This window comes from Canis aureus, chromosome 5 (genome assembly GCF_053574225.1).
Source record: "Canis aureus isolate CA01 chromosome 5, VMU_Caureus_v.1.0, whole genome shotgun sequence".
Classification (NCBI taxonomy): Eukaryota; Metazoa; Chordata; class Mammalia; order Carnivora; family Canidae; genus Canis; species Canis aureus.
In genome coordinates, this window is record NC_135615.1 from 68,854,464 (window position 1) to 68,875,571 (window position 21,108).

General features: G+C 48.3%; 1 protein-coding gene across 5 annotated transcripts in view; it reads left to right on the top strand.

Annotated features, from left to right (window-relative positions):
- Positions 1-21,108, top strand: part of PHC2 (polyhomeotic homolog 2) — a 121,957-nt gene that overhangs the window by 59,387 nt on the left and 41,462 nt on the right. For 3 of the 5 annotated variants that reach the window (XM_077898564.1, XM_077898565.1, XM_077898563.1), the window contains exons 2-7: positions 8,807-9,019; positions 11,967-12,125; positions 13,196-13,273; positions 13,743-13,907; positions 15,738-15,890; positions 17,020-17,332. In XM_077898564.1, the coding sequence (XP_077754690.1) occupies positions 8,861-9,019; positions 11,967-12,125; positions 13,196-13,273; positions 13,743-13,907; positions 15,738-15,890; positions 17,020-17,332 (1,027 nt within the window). In that variant the 5' untranslated portion in view covers positions 8,807-8,860. The remainder of the gene's footprint in view (positions 1-8,806; positions 9,020-11,966; positions 12,126-13,195; positions 13,274-13,742; positions 13,908-15,737; positions 15,891-17,019; positions 17,333-21,108) is intronic. The other 2 variants (XM_077898566.1, XM_077898567.1) reach the window with 2 other exon arrangements.

The window sequence follows — 21,108 nt, forward strand, 5'->3', positions numbered from 1 at the left end:
ATTATATATAGGGAGATTATTTATAAGTATAAAATATTTAATAGACATTGGGGTACCTGGGTGGCTCAGTCTTCTTAAGTGTCTAAGTCTTGATTTTGGCTCAGGTCACAGTCTAAGTTGTGAGATCAAGCCCTGTGTTAGGCTTCACACTAACACAGAGTCAGCTTGGGGTTCTCTCTCCTCTCTCCCTCTGCCCCTCACCCACACCTGCACTCTAAATAAGTAATTAAGTAATTTAAAAAATCTTTTAAAAATATATTTAATAGACATTAACAATTAAGAGATTAAATTCAGTGGTCATAGTTCCTTTCCACTTCTGAAAAATCTAGTATACTCTGAAATGGGCTTTGCCCAATGTCACTGAATAATGGCTCAAGATGACATTATGGGTGAAGTATCAGAGGGTATAGTGGGGAGAGCTCTAGCTTTGTTGTTGTTGTTGTTGTTTTTTTAAGATTTATTTATTTATTCATTCAGAGAGAGAGAGACAGGCAGAGGGAGAAGCGGGCTCCATGCAGGGAGCCCGACGTGGGACTCTATCCCAGGCCTCCAGGATCACGCCCTGGGCTGCAGGTGGCGCTAAACTGCTGTGCCACCAGGACTGCCCCAAGAGCTCTGGCTTTGAAGTCAAACCCAGTTTTGAATCCTACTTCACTGATGACCTTAGATGAGTTACTTAGATAAGTTCCTCATTGACAAAACTGGGATAATAAAACCTATATCATAAGGGAGGTCATGAATATATTTAAAACATCTACTATAGTGCTGACATGTGGTAGTAGGTACTCAATAAATAAACATTATTAGTAGTAGATATTCTTGATGGAAGGTACAGAAATTAAGTCACCGATTGTGTATTTTTTTTAAGATTTTATTTATTCATCAGAGACACAGAGAGAGGCAGAGACCAGTCATGTATGTTTTAAAGAAGTTTGAGATGGGCAGTCTGGGTGGCTCAGCGGTTTAGCGCCGCCTTCAGCCCAGGGCATGATCCTCGAGACCTAGGATCAAGTCTCATGTTGTGCTCCCTGCATGGAGCCTGTTTCTCCCTCTGCCTGTGTCTCTGCCTCTCTCTCTCTCTCTGTGTTTCTCATGAATAATAAATAAAATATTAAAAAATAATAATATAAAATAAAATAAATAAATAAGTTTGGGAGAATCTAGATGAGGTAGAAAGAAAGCTGAGCTTTCAGATGAGAAGTAGGACCAAGTGTGGTGCCTTTCAAACAATTCTGCTCAACAAACATTTATGGAATGAAGTATCAGGTATATATGGGAAAATATGACATTACCCCTGTTCTCCAGGAGTTCAGAGTCCAGTGGTGAGCACATAAGCAAATCACTTTCTTATAATACTACATGATGAGTGCTAGGAAAGAGGTAAGCACATGAAGTGTTGTGGGCAAAGCTATCCAATTGGAGGGCTCAACAGAAGATGTTAGAACCTAGTTTGAGGGAAACAAGAGAAGTGTTAGAGGAGGTGTACTGAGTGTATGTTTCACCAAAGAGACACAAGTTGTTTTGAAGATCAAGTTGGTTAGGTGAAAAATGGAAGGGAAGCATTTCAGGGGAAGAGAACAGCATGAGTAAAACCACATCAGTAATCCGTAGAAGTAGGGAACTGCAAGGTATCCAAAATTTCAGGTTGTTTGGAATAATGCTAAGTGACAGTATAGTGTGGAAAAAAATAGTGGGAAATGAGGCCAGGGAGGCAGGGAGGGCTAATTCAGGGAGGGTTGATATGCCATACTAAGAAGCTTGGTGGGGAAATTGTGTGGGCCCAAGAACAGAAGTAATTCAACAAATGGAACAGAGACAACAGGAATATCCACATGCAAAAGAATTAAGTTAGGAAAAACAATTTGGTGGTTCCTCAACAAGCTAAACGTAGGATTACCATATGATCCAGCAGTTTCACGTCTGGGTAATAGCCAAGAGAATTGAAAGCAGGGATTCAAGCAGATATTTGTTTTTTTCTCTCTCTCTTTTTAAAGAGATTTTATTCATGAGAGACAGAGAGAGAGAGAGAGAGGCAGAGACACAGGCAGAGGGAGAAGCAGATTCCATGCAGGGAACCTGATGTGTGACTCGATCCCGGGTCTCCAGGATCATGCCCTGGGCTGAAGGCGGCGCTAAACCGCTGAGCCACCCAGGCTGCCCCAAGCAGATATTCATACACCAATGTTCATGGCAGCATTATTCACATAGCTAAAATGATGGACACCCAAGTGTCCATCAACTGATGAATGGATAAACAAAACGTGATATACACATATAATGGAATTCAGCCAAAAAAGGACACATGCTACAACATCATGAGCCTTGAAAACATTATCCTAGATGAAATAAGCCAGACACAAAAGGACAAACATTGTATGATTCCATGTACAGGAGATATCTAGACTAGACAAATTCGTAGAGACAGAAAGTAGATTAGAGGTTACTAGGAGCCGGCAGGGGCAAGAGGAGATTGAGGAGTTCCTGCTAAATGATTTTAGAGTTTCTGTTTGGAGTGGTAAAGAATTCTAGTAGTAGAGAGTGGTCATTACCACTCACAACATTGTGAGTGGCAAATTCGAGTTATATATTTTTTACCACAATTTAAAAAATGAAAATAACATTGTACCCTTATCTCACACCACATACAAAATTAACTCAAAATGGATCTAAGGCCTAAATGTAAAAACTGTCAGGGCACCTGGCTGGGTCAGTTGAAAGAGCATGTGACTCTTGATCTCAAGATTGGAAGTTTGAGCCCCACATTGGGTATAGAGATAACATACCAAGATAAATAAAGAAACTTAAAAAAAAGTAAGAACTACAACTATAAAACTCTTTGAAGAAAATTTAGGTGTAAATCTCCCTCACTTTGGATTAGGCACTGTTTTTTTAGATGTGGCAGCAACAAAAGAAAAAATAAATAAATTTGACTTCATCAAAATTAAAGAGCAGGAGAAATCATGATGAACATGCTGTATTTGGTGAAGGAAAGAGCCACCAGACTACAGCAGTAGACTCCCATCGCGGAATACAACTGTACCTCTTTTGTAATGCTTCACAGATACCATGTTTATTTTACAAGTCAGAGGTTTGTCGCAACCCTGTGTCAACCAAGTATATTGGTGCCATTTTTCCAACAGCATTTGCTCACTATGTGTCTCTGCGTCACATTTTGGTAATTCTTACAATATTTCATACCTTTTCATTATTATATTTGAATGGCATTTTTTAAAAATTTTTATTTATTTATGATAGTCACACACAGAGAGAGAGAGGCAGAGACACAGGCAGAGGGAGAAGCAGGCTCCATGCACCGGGAGCCTGACGTGGGACTCCATCCCGGGTCTCCAGGATCGCGCCCTGGGCCAAAGGCAGACGCTAAACCGCTGCGCCACCCAGGGATCCCTTGAATGGCATTTTAAAGCAATAAACCATTTTTTAAAGATTTTATTTATTTATTTATTCATGAGAGACAGAGAGAGAGGCAGACACACACAGGAAGAGGGAGAAGCAGGCTCCCCACAAGGAGCCTGATGTGGGACTCAATCCTGGACCCTGGGATCATATCCTGAGCCAAAGGCAGATGCTCAACCACTGAGCCACCCAGGTGTCCCAATAAAGCATTTTTAAAGTAAGGTATATACATTATGTTTTTAGACGTACTGCTATTGCATACTTAACAGACTCCAGGATAGTGTAAACAAATTTTATGTGCACTGGGAAGCCAGAAAATTCATCTGCCTCACTTTTTTTTTTTTTAAAGATTTCATTCATTTATTCATGAGAGACACACAGAGAGAGGCAGAGACACAGGCAGAGGGAGAAGCAGGCTCCTGGCAGGAAGCCTGGTACAGGACTCAATCCCAAGACCCTGGGATCACACCCTGAGCCAAAGGCAGATGCTCAACCGTTGAGCCACCCAGGCATCCCTGTCTCACTTTATTGTGATATTTGTTTCATTGTGGTGGTCTGGAGCCAAACCTGCAATATCTCTGACACATGCCTATATACAGTTAGAAAAGTGGAATGAGGCTCAGAGGTGAATCCTCACAAACATACACCACCACTATCCCCAGCAGGTATTATTATGACCCAATGTTGCAGGTTAGGGAACCAAGACTCAGAGAGAGAGCCTGCCTTGCCCAAGACCAAAGGCAACAGTGGACAGGTATTCCCAAAGCTAGGATTGCTCTTTCTCCTTTAGTGCATTGCCTGTCCTAGGAAAATTGAGCCACTGAGAATACCCAGAAGGAGGGGCTGGGCACTATCTCTCTTACAGCAGTGACTATTTATCCAGCAGCAGTGTAAATCTGGGCTTCATAAAGCCTAGAGTAAGCCCTTCTCCACTGTCCATCGATCACACTGCACACATTCCTTACACCTCACTTTTCTCCACACTAGCCAATGTTGTCTCAATCACTCAGGTGGAACTTAGCATATAGTAGTGAATAATAGTTTTGTCTTCAAATTTGTACTTCCTGCCCAATTGCTGGAGCTTCTTAGTCCAGAGTTAATGGGCAGGGTGAAAATCATTCACTAACCTCTATAATTATAAGTACATTTGTGTGTTAGTCACATTTTTTTCTGGGGCAAGAGGCTTTAGGTTTTACCATTTCTGATATGCTCACAAAAGTGAAAACCTTCAAATGAGGATTCATGTCTTCTACTTCTTTTCTATTCCCAGTACTTAGCAAGAATACCCTGCATCTGGTAGATGCTGAATAGATGTTCAGATTTTGGGGGAACCAGAAACTTGTTGATTACAAAACATTCTAGAAGTGACTGACAAGGAGTGGAGGGTGGGACAGGGCAGCTTTATTCAGTGAAAGTGAGAAAGTGTGGGTTTAGGCAGCTCAAATGTTGCTTCTCCTTTTATGTTTTCCTTAATTTCCTAAGCAGTCTGTCCTTCCTTCCTTCTGCTTTGCATGAGTGAGTGAGAGAGCCAAAGAGAGAGTGTACACTTGAGAGACAGTAGTAGCTATCAAAATCTTGAGTTAGAACAGGGAGTACCAGCCAGAGAGAGGGAGGGAGAGGGAGAGGGCACATGCACTGTCTAGAGCACACACTTGAATAGAGGTGAAAGGATATGCTGGATCAGGCCTGGGGGAGAGACATCCTCAGGCCGGGAAGACCCCAAGAAAGAAGAGAGAGCTAGAGCACAGGAGGCAAGGAAGGCAGACACAGAGTGAGCCAGCTCTGGAGCGAGGGACCTCAGAGGCAGGGCAAGCAAGCAGGTTTAGGGCACAGTGTGGGGAGAGAGCAGAAGTCAGGAATGGAGAGAGAGCTCATTACAGTAAACTGGAACAACCACTCAGGATCAATGGGACCTGGGTAAGAGAGAGAGGAGGGAGTGGGGGAGATGCATGCTCATGTTCCAGAGAGTCAAAGAAAGGGAAAAAGCCCAGAGCCATAGCAGAATCAAGGTGAGTGTGATCTTCCCCATGCAGGAGGATGGGGCCAGTGCAAGGAAGAACCCATATGACAGAGGATAAGGACCGGGGCAGTTAAGAACAGGAAAACTGGAAAACCAGGGAGTGGGGGAAAATTTAATGAGAAAAAATGAAGTGGAGTTGCGGGGCAGAAGCCAAAATGCAAGAATGAAGAGAGAAGGGAAAGGCAGGCTTAGCAGCAGAAGGAAGGAGACAGGCAGGAAAGAGAGTTCAGGAGACCCATTGTGTCTGTGTCCCCATGCTGCTGAGTCTCCCTCCCCAGCACGAGGAACAGTTGCTGTCCTTGCCTGCCCAGTTCTTCTATGCAGGAGTGCCATGCTCTCTTTAGGACTGCGTCCTGTTTCATTTCTACGCTGTGCACGAGATCTGCCATAGCTGCTAAAAAAGGAAAATAAACCAGAGCTGAGGCTCGATCATGCAGGATGTGTAGATCACGCTATCCTTAATTTGCTGTGGCCGATGCCGTTTTCCCATGTTATGTTTTATGTTTATAAGTGCTTCCACTGAAATTTCCTAGGGCAGAATGAAAGTGAGACCTGAAACCCAATCCTGATCAACATCTTGGGAAAGGGAGGTGAGGCACTTAACTAAAAGAAGACTTCTGATGGGATGCCTGGGTGGCTCAGCGGTTGAGCATCTGCCTTTGGCTCAGGGCGTGATCCTGGAGTCCCGGGATCAAGTCCCACATCGGGCTCCCAGCATAGAGCCTGCTTCTTCCTCTGGCTGTGTCTCTGCCTCTCTCTGTGTCTTTCATGAATAAATGAATAAAATCTTAAAAAAAAAAAAAGATTTCTGGATTCTATGGGATATTCTGTGTCCAAACATAACTCTGATTTGTCAGTGATGATCCTTGACACTTCAGTTGAGCCTCATCTCTAGAGCTAGTTGGTCGATTTCTGCAAGATTGGAATTCTACCTTGTGTTCCTTTCTGTCCAGCCCAACTGTCCCTCCCTAGAACATAAGACAAGGTAGGTTTCAACGGAGCAGAGCACAGGAAATATTTGTGGACTCTGCGGTTTCGTTGATCCTACGTTGCTGTTATCATCGTCAGAATCTTTCACAAGTGATGGCTGTACTGAGACCCAGCACTGTGTACAGCTCTGGACAAAGGGAACTCCTGGACAAGAGCTTTGCCCTGTGGCAGTAAACGCAGACATACAAACATTAGGGGGAAATCACTGCTCCAGGACCTAGGACCTGAGCGCCATTTGCAGGTTGCTCTCCTGCCCTGGAAGCCACAGGCCTCCGAACTGGGAGCGGCCTGCATTTCCTTACCTCACTCGTTCCTATCCTTTAGCCTTTACCCCTACTTTGTTCAGTTCACTGTGAAACCCACCCTGTCAGAAGAAGGCAGCCTGAGGAATGTTGACAGCCTCCAACCTGAGCAGCGTTGGGAAGAAGACAACAGGACATTGATGACTATTTTAGTTTTTTCTCCTAACTAATACTTACTGGTTTTTTTTCTACTAACCAATGCTTTATTTTTCTACTAACCAATGCTTTATTCCTTTTTAAAAAGATTTTATTTATTTATTCACGAAAGAGGCAGAGAGAGAGAAAGAGAAGCAGAGACACAGGCAGAGGGAGAAGCAGGCTCCATGCAGGGAGCCTGATGTGGGACTCGATCCCGGGTCTCCAGGATCACACCCTGGGCCAAAGGCAGATGCTAAACCCAGGGATCCCCGCCCCCCATCCCATGCTTTATTTCTTAAACCAGCATAATCTGCAAGCAAAGAATTCACTGTTTATGATGAGATGGCAAGTGTCATTTCTAGCTATAGGAAAGAATAGGTAGAAGGAAGAGCTCATATGTAGAAATGAGAATTTTAGGAAGAGCATAAAAGAAGAAAGAGGGGAACTTAACCTTGGACCGGGTCTGCGTCTCCTACCACTCATCCTTCACTCCCAGCCTCTTCGCTCCCCAACACGTGTCTCAAGGGGACATGTCATTTCCAGTTGTGAATCCAGATCATAGGATGGTCCCTGAGTGAATTCCTGGCATCCTTTAGTGACAAGGATAGAAGGTTCCAGGAGGCTGGAAGAGGATTGATCTATTGGAACCAGACTCGGAACAGTTTTAATAACCACAACAACAGCCAGTGCGCTCAGTATTTGCCTGACACTCTCCCAAGCACTTTGTATTGTTATTTGACTTTATTCTCCCGCCAATTCATGTATTCTTACATCTGACAGATTGAGACAGAAGGTTGGACAAGTGCGACTTGCCAAGGCTTCCCAGCGTAAGCAGCAGAGCCTGGATGAAAACCCAAGTCTTTCCGATCCCAAAACCTGCAGTTCAACCACACTGCTTGATGTAGTGCCCTGCTCAGGCTCAGCATTAGATCAGAGGGCACTCACTAAATACTCGTCAAGAAAACAGAGACTCCAGACACACTGGCAGCTCTTCTAGCCTTGAAAAACACAAACACTTCAGCTCATTTTATTGCCTCATTTGTCTCTTTCCCTAATTCTGTTCTCTCCAGACTTGTAATCCCATTTCTTTCATTAATCGACTATATACATGCAGATGAATAATAAGTTCTCTGATGCTCAGTTTTTCCATCCCAAAAGTGAAGAGGTAGACATGGGGTAAGAGATGACCCCTAAGATCATTGCCAGGAAGGCCACTGTAGGAAATCTGCCTCCTTTGCTGGTTTTAGCTGGTTTAGCAGAAGGAAGAATGGCAGGTCATAGATATTTTTTTTAGGTTTTTTAAATTTATTCATTTGAAAGAGAGTGAGTATGAGCCAGGGCGTGGGTAGGGAAGGGCAGAGGCAGAGGGAGAGGATAACCAGGCTCAATCCAAGGGCTCAATCCCAGGATTCCAATATTATGACCTGAGTTGAAGGCAGATGCTTAACCAACTGAGCCACCCAGGCGCTCCCAGGTCATAGACTTTAAAGTCAGGCATCTAGGGGATCCCTGGGTGGCTCGGTGGTTTAGCACCTGCCTTTGGCCCAGGGCGTGATTCTGGAGTTCCAGGATGGAATCCCACATCAGGCTCCCTGCATGGAGCCTGCTTCTCCTTCTGCCTGCCTGTGTCTCTGCCTCTCTGTCTGTCTCTCATGAATAAATAAATAAAATCTTTTTAAAAAATCAGGCATCTAAAAAATAAAATAAAATAAAATAAAATAAAATAAAATAAAATAAAATAAAATAAAATAAAATAAAATCAGGCATCTGATTTCAGATCTCACCTAGTGAACCACACCTGGCCTTGTCCTTCTGGTGGCAGGTATGTTCCAGGCCTCAGTTCAGGAGTGGTCTCACCCCAGGCTGATGGAAAGCTGATGTGTATGTGTGTGTTCTCTAGGAAGCATCTTGTGACATTTCACTTCTGCCTCTTTGCTCCCAGCATCCGCCTGCTCTTCTGCTGTTGGAGCGCCCTGACTGTGCCATCCCGCAGGCCATGGAGAATGAGCTGCCAGTCCCCCATACATCCAGCAGTGCCAGTGTTGCCAGCAGTGCCAGCAGTGGCTGCAACAGTGGCAGCAGTGGTGGGAGTGGCCGCCCCACTGGGCCCCAGATTTCTGTGTACAGTGGCATTCCTGACCGGCAGACCGTGCAGGTAAGAGTCCAGCTGATCTAGAGATTGTATTCCTGGATCATCTTGGGGCTAGCCAGGAGGACGTGTTGGCATGGGCTGGTGGAGCAACCAGGGTATGGAACCTAGATTGGGCATAGGGAGGGGGTGTTCCTGGTTATATATCTAGGCACAGTTAGGAGAAATGATGCTAGACGGGTCCAATCAAGGGGGTTCAGGGAGAGTGGTAACACTTCACAACCTGGAAAATTATCTCACCTGGTGACTCAGATCCCAGAGTCCTGTTTGGGAGGATAGGCATGTGAAAGTGTAAAGTGGGTAGGGAGCTGGAACAAGTAAAAATAACAAGCAGAAAAAAATGATTGGGAACTTCTCAGCCATGACCTAGACCTATTCGAAGGACCATTGCCCTGTCGTAAAACAAAGTTTCTTAGAGACCAAAAAGGAACCCCAAAGCAAGCTGCCTAAAGCAGCGGTCTGCTAAGTGTCATCCATGAGGCTTCTGAGTGATGATGACACCTGGTTCCAAACAGTCATGCCCATGTCTCACCATCTGCTTTGTGCCCCACACTGTACGAAATCACCACAGATGTATCTTCTCCTGTAGCTGAAAATGGCTATTATAGGTACAGTTCCATAACTGAGAAGGCTGAGTCTCAGTAAAAGTAGTACCTTGTCTAGGTCATTCAGATAAAGACCAAAAAAAGCTGAACCTCATTCTACCTGCAGCCCTGTGTTCTTAATCACCACAGTATCTGTTTGAGGCCCCCAGATAAGACACAGAAAGAGGGGATGCCTGATTGGCTTAGAGGTTAAGTGTCTGCCTTTGGCTCAGGGCATGATCCTGGAGTCCCTGGATTGAGTCCTGCATCAGGCTCTCTGCATGGAGCCTGCTTCTCCCTCTGCCTATGTCTCTGCCTCTCTCTCTCTCTCTGTGTTTCTCATGAATAAATAAATAAAATCTTAAAAAAAAAAAAAAAAAAGAAGCCACAAAGTGTATGCAGCTGAGAAGAGTTCACTCCGAAGAACTTTGCTAATCCAGCATGGATGTACCAGACAAATGACCTTGCCCTGCTTTGGCCCCTGGCCCAGATTAGGGAGTGGAGGAGGGGTCACAGCAGACAGCGGGAGAGTATGAAGACACCATCAGATACACTAGAGTCTTCCCTCCTTGGGTTACATCTGCCTCCCCCATGGGATAAAAACCATGTTTCCTACACCCATTCCTGCCACCCCCCACACACCTAGCCTTTTCCTAGCCCCTTGGCATGTGAGTGTTTGAACACAGCTTCTAGCAGCTCACATTAGAATATGCCATCCTTCCACCCCTCATCACAACTCTAGATACAAGGGATTTGGGGTTTTCTGCAATCTGCAATGGTAGATGGAATCGCCCATGGCTGTGTTATGTACCCAAGCAGGTACAGGGTTCTTGCCATTTCCACTCATTGACACCAGCCCTCTAGTGAGGAAGAGCCACAGTATCTCTGCTACTACTGTCTAGATTGTGGGGAGGTACTTTCAGGAGTCTAAGGAAAATAGAGAGGCCTAGGTAAAGGGAATAAGAAGAAAGAATTCTGGGAGAGAACAAGGAATAAACAGAACTGTGCTTGTATAAACCAGGACCCTCTGAGGAGAGAGAACACTGAAGGGGAGTGGGATCTGAAGGCTTGGGATAGGGTAGGGGAATCAGGAGACCCCAGAGCCCATGAAGAATCTGTGATGTTAGCCTGTTTTCACAGAACTCCAGATCTGAGCCCACATATGGTTTTGTTCCAGAGCCAGCAGCCCTAGAAGTCATGCTTAGCTAGAGAGAGCCAGACTGGATGCTTGCTTGTTGGGGGCAGGACCCAGGGTTGGGAGCAGTCCCATGGTCAGGGATTTAGCAGAGCTAAGGGGTAGCAAGCAGGTCAAAGGCTGGTCAGGGCCCGCATAGAGCATCAGGGGGCAAGAGATGGCAGATAGGTGACCAGGTAAGGAGAAGGGAGGAGAAATGTCTGTGGGGCTTAGGAGAAGAAGACAGAAGATCTCAGGGTTGGGTGAAAGGCATTCACTTTCTTTGTTCCTAGGGGCGAAGGGAGGCTTTGGGACACTGAGTGAAGAGTGGTGGGCAGCGGTGGGGGGAACCAAAGGCAACCTTTGTCGCTTCCTAGAGACAGTGGCTTAGCCAGTCCCATCAGGAGAGAGAAGTAGCAACAAGGCCAGGTGATGGTGATGATAGCCAGAAAGAGGGAACGCTGGAGAAGGGAAAGGAAAGATTACAAGAGAAATGCATCATCCTTGTGCCACTGGCCTGCTTTCCAAGGCCAATGAGACCATCTTCTAAGGGACCCATAGCACTTCTCAGCAGCCAGGAGCAGACCCTGGCAAGCAGCCCCAGTGGGAGGGTGTTGCCCCAGGCTGTTTCCACTTGGCTGGCACTGTTAATGCTGGACTAGGCCCCCCTTTGCACCGGCCTCTCTCTCCCACCCCTTTCCTTCTCTCTGCCTCTTTGGGCTTCAGTTCCCCTGCTGTCACCGTCTAGTGGTCCAGTCACCCAAGTCTGAGGACAGGGAATGGCTGGGAGGTGGAGTGGCAAACAAGCCTGGCATGGGACAGTTCACCGGAGGCTTACAGGACTGCTAACCTCTCTGAGTCTCCCCAGTGCCCAGAGCAGACCAGAGCAGCACTGCTGCTCTGACTTTCTCCAAGCTGGCAGCTGACACAGAAGCAGATGCAGTTGGGGAGGAGCCGAGGCACACAGGAGCCAAAGATGTGCAGGACAGATGAGGGCAGAGAAGTATCAAGTTTGAAAGCCTGTTGTCTTCTCGCCTCCCTAGGGAGTGGCCATCTGTTCCAGTGGTGGTCACAGACCTAGTATCCTCTGAGCAGCTAGGGGGAGCTGGGGTTGACAAGGCATTGTTGCAGAAGGGACAACCCCCTCCTCTGCAAGCAAGGTGACAGTGCAGCCTCCCCCTGCCACCTGGCCTAGGTGATCCAGCAGGCCCTGCACAGGCAGCCCAGCACAGCAGCCCAGTACCTGCAGCAGATGTATGCTGCACAGCAGCAGCACCTCATGCTGCAGACGGCAGCTCTCCAGCAGCAGCATCTCAGCAGTGCCCAGCTCCAGAGCCTGGCGGCCGTGCAACAGGTGAGAGAGGGCGCCCAAGGGCGTGGGGGGGAGGTATTGGTGGGAGGGTGCTGGGAGCAGTCATGGCATTGACAGAAGTAAGAGTAGGGAGGAGCAGACCCTGTGCATGGGCTCCCCAGGCCTTCTCTTACTATACCCTCACAGAACCCCGGTGAGCAGGTGCAGGCACAGTGGGCATGGTCCTTTACAGCCAAGGAAGGAGTCTGTGGGAGGTTGGGCACACAGCCCATGAGTGGATGGTGGAACTCTCTGCCCACCTGGCCCAGGAAGACAGCTGGAGGAGTCCCTCCTCCCCATAGCACCACACTATTAGGAGGGGCCGAGGAGCCGAGTGGGTGTCTACAAGACAAGGCCATTGCCCACCTAGCATCCTGTCTGTCCTTGGTGGCTGAGAAGAACTCATTCGTTCACTGGAAGTTTCGTGTACCTACTGTGCGCCACAGTCCATGTCAGACACTGAATCTACTGCAGACCTGTCTTCTTGGAGCTTCAAGTGGGGTGACAGCAAGTAAACAGACACCCAAAGAGACAAGGAAATAACATATCTAAATCTCTAAGTTGCCATAAGCACTCTGAAAGAGAAGAAGGGCTTGCTCTGACCAAGAGACAGGAGGACTGCCCTCGGTGGGCGACGAGGGACAGTCTGTCTGCTGGAGTACTCGGAAACCAACACGTGAAGAAGAATCCAGCCACGGGGAAGGGGGGCAGGCTGGCCATGCCAGACAGAATGCGCAAAAGTCTTTCACGGGGTCCATGAGCCCAGTATGATAGAGCAGGCTAAAGCAGGGCTGTCCAGACACTGGGAAAGATAGGTAATAATTATAGCTCATGATCTGAGTGCTTACATGTAAATGCTTTGCCTTATTTAATCCTTTCCTTGATGCTACAAAGTAGATTCTGTTATCATCCCCACTTCATCAAGTGGAAACTGAAACGCATACTTGAGGCCACACAGATGAGGCAGATGAGGGATGGACTCCTAACCACTGTCCTAGAGTGCTTCCTCTGAGAGCCTGGGGAATGGCTGGGGTTGACCTGGGACCCCTGTGATAAGAATTGTTCTTTTCTAGGCAAGCCTGGTGGCCAACAGACAGGGGAGCACTTCTAGCAGCAATGTGTCTGCCCAGGCCCCAGCCCCGTCATCCTCGGTGAGTAGGTTGGGGAACAGCAAACAGAGCCTACAGCTCTGGGACCAGCTCCTTCCTCCTTGCCCTAGATAGATGCTCGCGTGCTCCCAGACCCAGCTGGTGAATCCTCAGCCACAGACAACCATGGCTGGAATCTATTACTCTTGCCAGAAGGGAAAAAAAAAAAAAAAAAAAAAGCATATGTCTGTTTCTAACCCTGACTTTCGTAACTCCCTGTCATCTTTCTTGCCAATGTCCAGGCTCTCTGTTTATAGTTCAGTTCTCTGCCCCATTGGACCCTTCCTACAGCCCCACACGGAAGCCAGGGTGGTGCTGGGGGATGCTCCAAGGCCCAAGTACCAAGGAAGGTCCTAAAGAAGGCTGCATCCACAAAGGAACAGAAGATAGGGAAAGAAAGAAATGAAGGAGAGGGGCCCAGAGTTAATCAACAGAACCTCCTGTTTGTTACTGTGTGTGTCTCTCTCACCAGATCAATCTGGCAGCCTCCCCAGCAGCAGCCCAGCTCATCAACAGGGCACAGAGTGTCAACTCCGCAACAGCCTCGGGCATCGCCCAGCAGGCTGTGCTCTTGGGCAACACGTCTTCTCCAGCCCTGACTGCAAGCCAAGCACAGATGTATCTAAGGGCACAGATGGTGAGTACCCAGCCTGGGCCATGGCTCAGGTGGGCTGGGAGGATGGAGGCAGAGAAGCCTGGCCTGGGAGGTTAGAGAGGGTAGGAATTAGAGACGTGGGGGGGAGGGAAGGAGCACCAAGGAACAGACAGCAAGAGGTTAAGGGGTGGAATAAACAAGAGGGCACCTGACAGGCTGAATAGGAGCTTGGGTACAGGCTCAGTGACCCAAGGACAGGTGGGGTTTCTGGCTGAAATGGAGAAGATAGCCCATGATGTATCCTTTCCTTCCCTAATTGTCCTCTTCTTATCAGAAACCCCAACCCCCCAAAATTAATTAGGGTAGAAAATGCAGGGGCCCATGCCCAGATGGTCAGTATCCTTGGACGCTTAAGATAAGCAAGCACACAGACATCCTTGTACTCTACAGAAATGGGGTCATAACCCCCTGTGGCAGTCCTTACAGGGACTGGCCATCACTAGTTCAAGCGCCAAAGGTGGATTCCAGTCCAGGTGGTGAAGGTGGCATTCAGCTTCAAGATCTGCTGCTGCCTCCACTGCTCTCCCAACTGGGCCCCCATCCAAATCAGGGTCACTCTATCACCTGTTAATTCAGCATATTTGAATGTGCCAAATGTGCCCGGGATGGTATCATCCCCAGACCTGCATATCTAGGATCTCTCCTTTACACCTGTCCCTAAGGGATGCAAAGGTCCTTAGGAACCTTATGGGTTCCTAAGATTTAGAAGAATTTCCAGGGAAGACAGCGGCATACTCCTCAGGAGGCAGTTAACATCTAGCTCTCTGTTGGGCTCACTGAGTCTGATCTTGTGTCTCCCATCCTGAAGATTTCTCTCTCCGGCTCCTTGACACGCTATCCTGAAGACAATACAGTCCTACCCTCCTTTTGCTTCTGGGGCCAGAACTGGGCACCTGGAGCTTTTCTGGTCTTGTCCCATCACTTCCTTTCTTGACTCTGAGTTCATTGTTTGTGGTATTCCATTCCCAGGGAATAGCCTCTTGGACACACAGTATGGAGTAGACTTCCACTTCTCTAGGGACAGGACAAGCACAGTGTGACACTGCCCAAACTTGCCTTTGTCTTCAGTTGACTCATTCCCTTGTCCTACTCAGCTGCCCCAATTGGAGTCCTTAAGTAGGGCAAACATGCACAGAGGACTAGACATAGGTGCACCTCAAAGTCTGGGGGAAAGCAGCTCCTGAGTAATCAGCACGGCCACATGGGCACCAGCTAGGCTCGTGGGATTGGAGGTGTCATGCAGAGACTACCGTGTAGCCCACAGCCCATGGAAGGAGATGCAGACATGAATGCGGCTCTGGGCACCCTGGTTCCTCCACCACTGTTGTCTCTACACCCCATACCCAAATCCAAATTTGACTAAAAACTGAGGAAAAAAATACATCTAATTTGATCCCTTGTGCAGGGGAGCCCTGTTCTGGCCCAGACCTGGAGTCAGGAATGGGTTAGACCAGGAAAGAGGTCCTAGGGCATCTGTCTGAACCTAAGCAAGGTCTCTGCTCCCCGGGGTACTACGGAGAGAATGACTTCAGAGTATCCCAGGAACGTTGGCCCCTCTAGGATGAGCAACTCACAGAGGCTTCTGAAGTAAACACAACATGCATCCCCAGATTGGCTCTCCTCCGCCATCCCCCTCACCACCCAGCCTGGATCAGGATGCTACAAGCCTCTTGAGACTTTCAGGTGGTCCCCTTGGACTCTCCCTCTCTTGCCTCCCTCTTTCCCCATATCTGCTCCTTGGCTGAACTGTCCTGTCCTGTAGCTGAGCCCACATTGGGCAGGTAAAAGGCGCCTCGTTTCCTGTGATTCCAGGCCCAGCCAGGTAACCTGGTGCAGGTAGCTAGGAGCCTAGGCGGCACTGTTCCTTTGTCCCCTCAGCTCATCTTCACGCCCACGGCCACCGTCGCTACTGTGCAGCCTGAGCTCGGCACTGGCTCCCCCGCCCGGCCCCCCACCCCCGCCCAGGTGAGGATTCCATGCTGGTGGGAGGGCCGGGGGGTGGGCACCTCCGTAGAAGGGTACTGATACTGGGTATGGGCACAGGCCCTGAGGTACTTTGATTATTTGGAAAGGTTGGGATCTTCTAGGAAAGCTGGGGGGAGACAGGACATCCCGATGCTCCCAGACTTACTCCTTAATTAATATCCCGTTGAGAAGACCTCAGCCACTCATGACTCTGTTCCACTCCCTCAAACATACATAGATCAGGAGTCAGAGAGCAGCATGCTGAGGCAAATGCGGTTGCCAATAATGGATGGTCATGACTAGCTTTTTACTGTACACCCTTCCCAGTATAACTTCTGTGTTGCTTTTCAAGTGGAACATCCCACTCTGGTTACGCACGCTAGCCCCTCTAGTTCAGGAAAAATGCCACAGAAGAGGGAGCAAAGATAAGTCCTGGGTCCCCACCTTCTGCTGGCACACAGATACTGCTGTGGCTGTAAAGGTGCTATGGGCAGCGGGGAGCAAAACAGCCCCTCACACTCCCTCCTCACCCTGGCTACAGAACGGGACAGCACTTGGTAGCAAGAGAATCAGATTTGTTGGAAGTGAGTCTGGCACAGCCTCGGCGCATCCAGCAGAGGGCACCAGGGGCCAGGTTGAGTAAGCACACGGATCCTGGTGTAATAAACCTTATTCTGAGGACATGATGATCCTTTGCCTGGTGGCTGCGCTGGTCAATTAACTTTCACTTTTGCCCTGGCCTTTTTGAGTGTGAGATGCCCCATGCCCCACTGTAACTGGGAATTCTTTCCAAATGGAATGCATCCCATCCTGATAGTTTGGGGGAGGAGAGGAGGTAATGGGAGAGAGTGCCCACCCCAGCCTGGGCAGTCATCCCTTCTCAGAATTCAATTTCTTCTGCTGACGGATCCAATCACTAGCACTCTTTCTTGTCCCCTTTAGAAACTACTGCTCCTGGTTCCTCTTTCAACCCCTAACTCGTTTTCTCTCTTTCTCTCTGATTTTGCAACCCACTGTCCTATTTAAGCCATTCCTAGGTCCATCCCTGACTCCTTCCCCGTCTTAGCCCCGTGTGATGCCATTACTCCTACCCACATTCTTGGGACTCCCATAGACCCCTCTTTTCCAGGTACAGAACTTGACCCTCCGAACACAGCAGACACCAACTGCAGCAGCCTCGGGCCCTACCCCCACTCAGCCTGTCCTGCCCAGCTTGGCCCTGAAACCCACGCCAAGTGGTAGCCAGCCTCTGCCTACCCCATCACAGGGCAGAAACACCGCTCAGGGTTCCCCCGCAGGTGCCAAGCCTGGCATAACTGACAGTGTGATGGAGCCACTCAAGAAAGGAGATGGTAACAGCAGTGTGCCGGGGAGCATGGAAGGCCGGGCTGGGCTCAGCCGGATGGTACCTGCTGTGGCCACCCACCCCCTCGTTGCTCCAGGTAAGGGCTCCAGGAACAAGGATCGTATCCCAGAAAACTCAGGACTAGGGGGAGGAGGAAGCTTTCAAACTTTCCTTTTTCCCACAGACATACTAAGATACTAGCCCTGCATCTCTTTTCTCTCTTCCAATCTTGAGAAGTTCATCAGCTCCTGGTTCTGCATCATGCCTCCATGTAGCTTTAGAGGAGGAAGCCACAACATTTGGAATAAACTAGTCCTTTGTGATGGGCGCAGTGGTGAATCATAGCTCTTAGCCATGAGAGAGTGGTGGTTGGCAGTTGGACTACTTTGAAATACTTGAAGGGTCAGTTACAGGGATGGGGACAAGCCAGGTGCAAACAAGAACCACACAGGGAGTTGAAGTGGGAAGTTGATTTTATCATCATTCAACAGACATCTGTTGACTAATATATGCCAGTTATGTTGCCAGTTTTAGATGCACAGAGATGAATGAGACTTAGGCTCTGCTCTCTGGGAAGGGTACCGGCTGGGAAGACAAGTACTATGAGGTGCAGTGTGATCAGTGCTCTCATATATGTGAGCTCTGAGCATGGCAGGAGCATGGCAGGAGCTATCCAGCTCTGGGGAAGGGAGCCAAAAGGCTTGCCAATGAGGGTATCACTTCAGGAAAAAATTTAGCAGATTAAAAAATATATAATAATCAGATTACTTATGAAAAAGATTCTGTGATGGGGCTGAGTCAGCATTCCCAGAAGCTGGATCTCTTTCCCTGTCTGCTAGCATGTCCCAGTATTGCCTTTTCTAAGCAGTCTTTTCTCAGAAAAGCCTTAGAAGCCAGCTTATCAGTCTAGGGAATAAGACCATGCTGTTAGACCATAGAAGTAAATATAATAGCGATAGACTACATGGCTTTGCATTAAAGAGAAAATCAGGGGTACCTGGTGGCTCAGTGGTTGAACATCTGCCTTCAGCTCAGGCTGTGATCCCAGGGTCTTAGGATAAGTCCCACATCAGGCTCCCTGCAGGGAGCCTGCTTCTCCCTCTGCCTATGTCTCTGCCTCTTTCTGTGTGTCTCTCATGAATAAATAAATTTAAAAGAGAGAGAGAGAGAATCACCCTGGTCACATCCTTGAGACAACCACTCACCTTCTGTCCTCATCCAGACCATTTTGCTATCCAGTCTAACCTACATTTTTTTTTCTTGAGAGCTTGTGTATGCTGGTTACTAGATTAACCAACGGGGTCAAAATACAATTCCTTACCTAAATGTGCAGTCAAAAGGAGGGAGCCAGGTATATAAGCAAATCCATTCAATTTCATAAATTCTATTACAGAAGTAAGTTCAAGGTAAGTGTGGACACACCCAACTCAGTGCCAGGAGGAGGGGTCAGAGATACTGTCCCTCAGAGGAAATGGCATGTGAGTCTCAAAGCAGGAGTAGTTTACCCAACAACAGACAAAGTAGGGGAAGATATTCAAGATAGAGGAAAGTACAGGTCAAGTGTCACGACTGAGCAATGAAGAATCTGAGCCACAATCCTTTATTTACTTTCTTGAGGTTTCGAGGACAAAGGATTGGTGATTCTCTGCCTTTGGACAGTCACTGCTGGGCTGAGGAAGGCAGCTCCCTACACGTCACTTAGCACTTCTCCCTTCTCATTCAAGCTACAAACCCTACAAACCCTACTTCCTGAGAACCATACGCACCCAAGCCAAAATGTAGCCTCTCCCCAGATCCAACCCAGCCCCCCAGGTTCTAAGGACTCTTCAAAAGAAAGACCCGTTCTTGAATTCTTCCTAAATGTGCTAGGCAATCCTGGGGTCTTGAGAAACAGGGCGCTATTAAAACAGCTGTTGTAAACTAGACCATATGCTAGGCATTTTTATGCATACCACCCCTTTTTGCCTTGGAAAGAACCCTATAAGGTAGGTGTGTTTATCCATTTTGCAGAGGAGAAGACGAAAGCTCAGAGAGGTTATCCAAGAACTTGCTACATGTGTCGCTCAAGGTCACATAAGTTGTAAGAGGCAGAAGTGGGAACCAGGTCCATGCCCGACTGAGTCAGATTCTGTGTCCTTAGCCATTAAACCATATTTGCCGCTCTCAATTCTTGCAGTAATGTGGGTCTTTCCTAGGCCATTCCTGTTCATGACCCAAAAGTCAAAGAGCCTGATGGTTCTAAGTTCTGTAGTTTACAGAATCGAGTGGAAGGCTCTCTGAAGGTGAACACCTGTGAGTTACAGGCTGAGGTCTGGGGCCCCTGGCATGGCCTGAAACTAGCAGTATGTGGCTATATGCAATACAGAGACAAGTGGTTCCACAGAACTTTCTGTGGGGCAGCTGTGGGCTGCATCTAGATCACACAAATCAGTGGGCTTTGCATGGTTCCTACCTCCTACCATCACCTCCCATTCTTCCTTACTTCTTCTACCCCTTCCTCTCTACAAGCCCAGTGATTCTACTCCCCAACCCCTAACCTCCCAGATGCAAGGCAATGGGGAGGGTCAGGAAGCTGCAGATCCTCTCAGGGCTCTGGAACAAAAAAAAGACAAATAATCTTTATGCCCTAGTGGGGGCAGCCTGGAGGAGCCCCTGCCCTGGGCTCCTGCGTCCTCAGGCAAAGGTAACTTCTGGCCTCCTGCCCAGCCAACCCACTGCAAATGAACAGAGATCAGAGCATGTGCGCATGTGCTTGTGTGTGTGTGTGTGTGTGTGTGTGTGCCTGCGCACGCGCGCACGCGTGTGTGTGTGTGTGTGTGTGTGTGTGTGTGAGAGAGAGAGAGAGAGAGAGAAAGAGAGATTGAGAGAAAAAGAGAGAAGGGGGTGGCGGTTTTTGTTGGTTATTGAAGCATTTTCGAGCTGGCTGGCTCGTTGCCCCCAGGGAGAATAACCAGTGGAGACCTGCAGTGGGGCAGTGGGGGACCGTAGGGGAGAGAATGTGTCCCCCTGGGGGCCATGTCCTCCCAGAACAGGCAAATGCTGTAGTCCCAGCTGGGACTGCTCCCACTGACAGCTGTTTGGGGGCAAAGCCCCTCCCCCATGGCGAGCTCCCTGCTGTTCCTGCTCCTGTCACCTTGGCAACCAGCTTCTTTAGGATCTGCAAATAGAAAAGGTCCCTTATGCCCTGAAAAGGGGTGGGTTGGCAGGTGGGGGAGGGGAATAAGGGGCGGAGAGCAGAGCCTAAGAAGTTGGGCTTCTTGGAAATTCGAGGACAGAACCAAGGAGGGCAGGAGAGGCAGGCTGCAAGGTCCCATGGGCCAGGCCTCCAGGGAAACCAAGTCCTAAGGGAGCTGGCCCACAGCTCCCCACAAGAGGCTTGGTTCTTGGAGTCCTCATTCTAGGGGATAAACTCAGGGCCTTGGTGCACACTCAGGCCCAAAGGTGAGGAGAAAGTTGCTGACCAGGAGGTTGATGCTGTGAAAAAAAGGAAACTGTCAGATTATTGAAAATTCTAGGCCCTTTCCACACAATTGTGCTCCAGATGCCAGGTCTTTGTTCTGCTTCCTCATCCCTCCTCAGGTCTCATCAGAGGAGAGAAAACTCTCTGCTGGAAAGGCCTGCCACATAGCAGCTTTGTTTTATTGCAGAGAGGGATTTGTGTCAGGGAATAGTGATTCCTGTCTGTGATAGGCCGGACAATGTGATGCTTGCTGATTCTAGGACTCTCGGGCACCACATTTCTCTCCCAGAGCAGCTTCCAAGCTGTGAGATAGACACTTTTACTTAGAGAATCCAATAAAAACAAAACATACAAATGGACTCGTTATCTCGCTAGAGTCAAGATTCCCAACAATTTTGATGTTAAAATTGTGC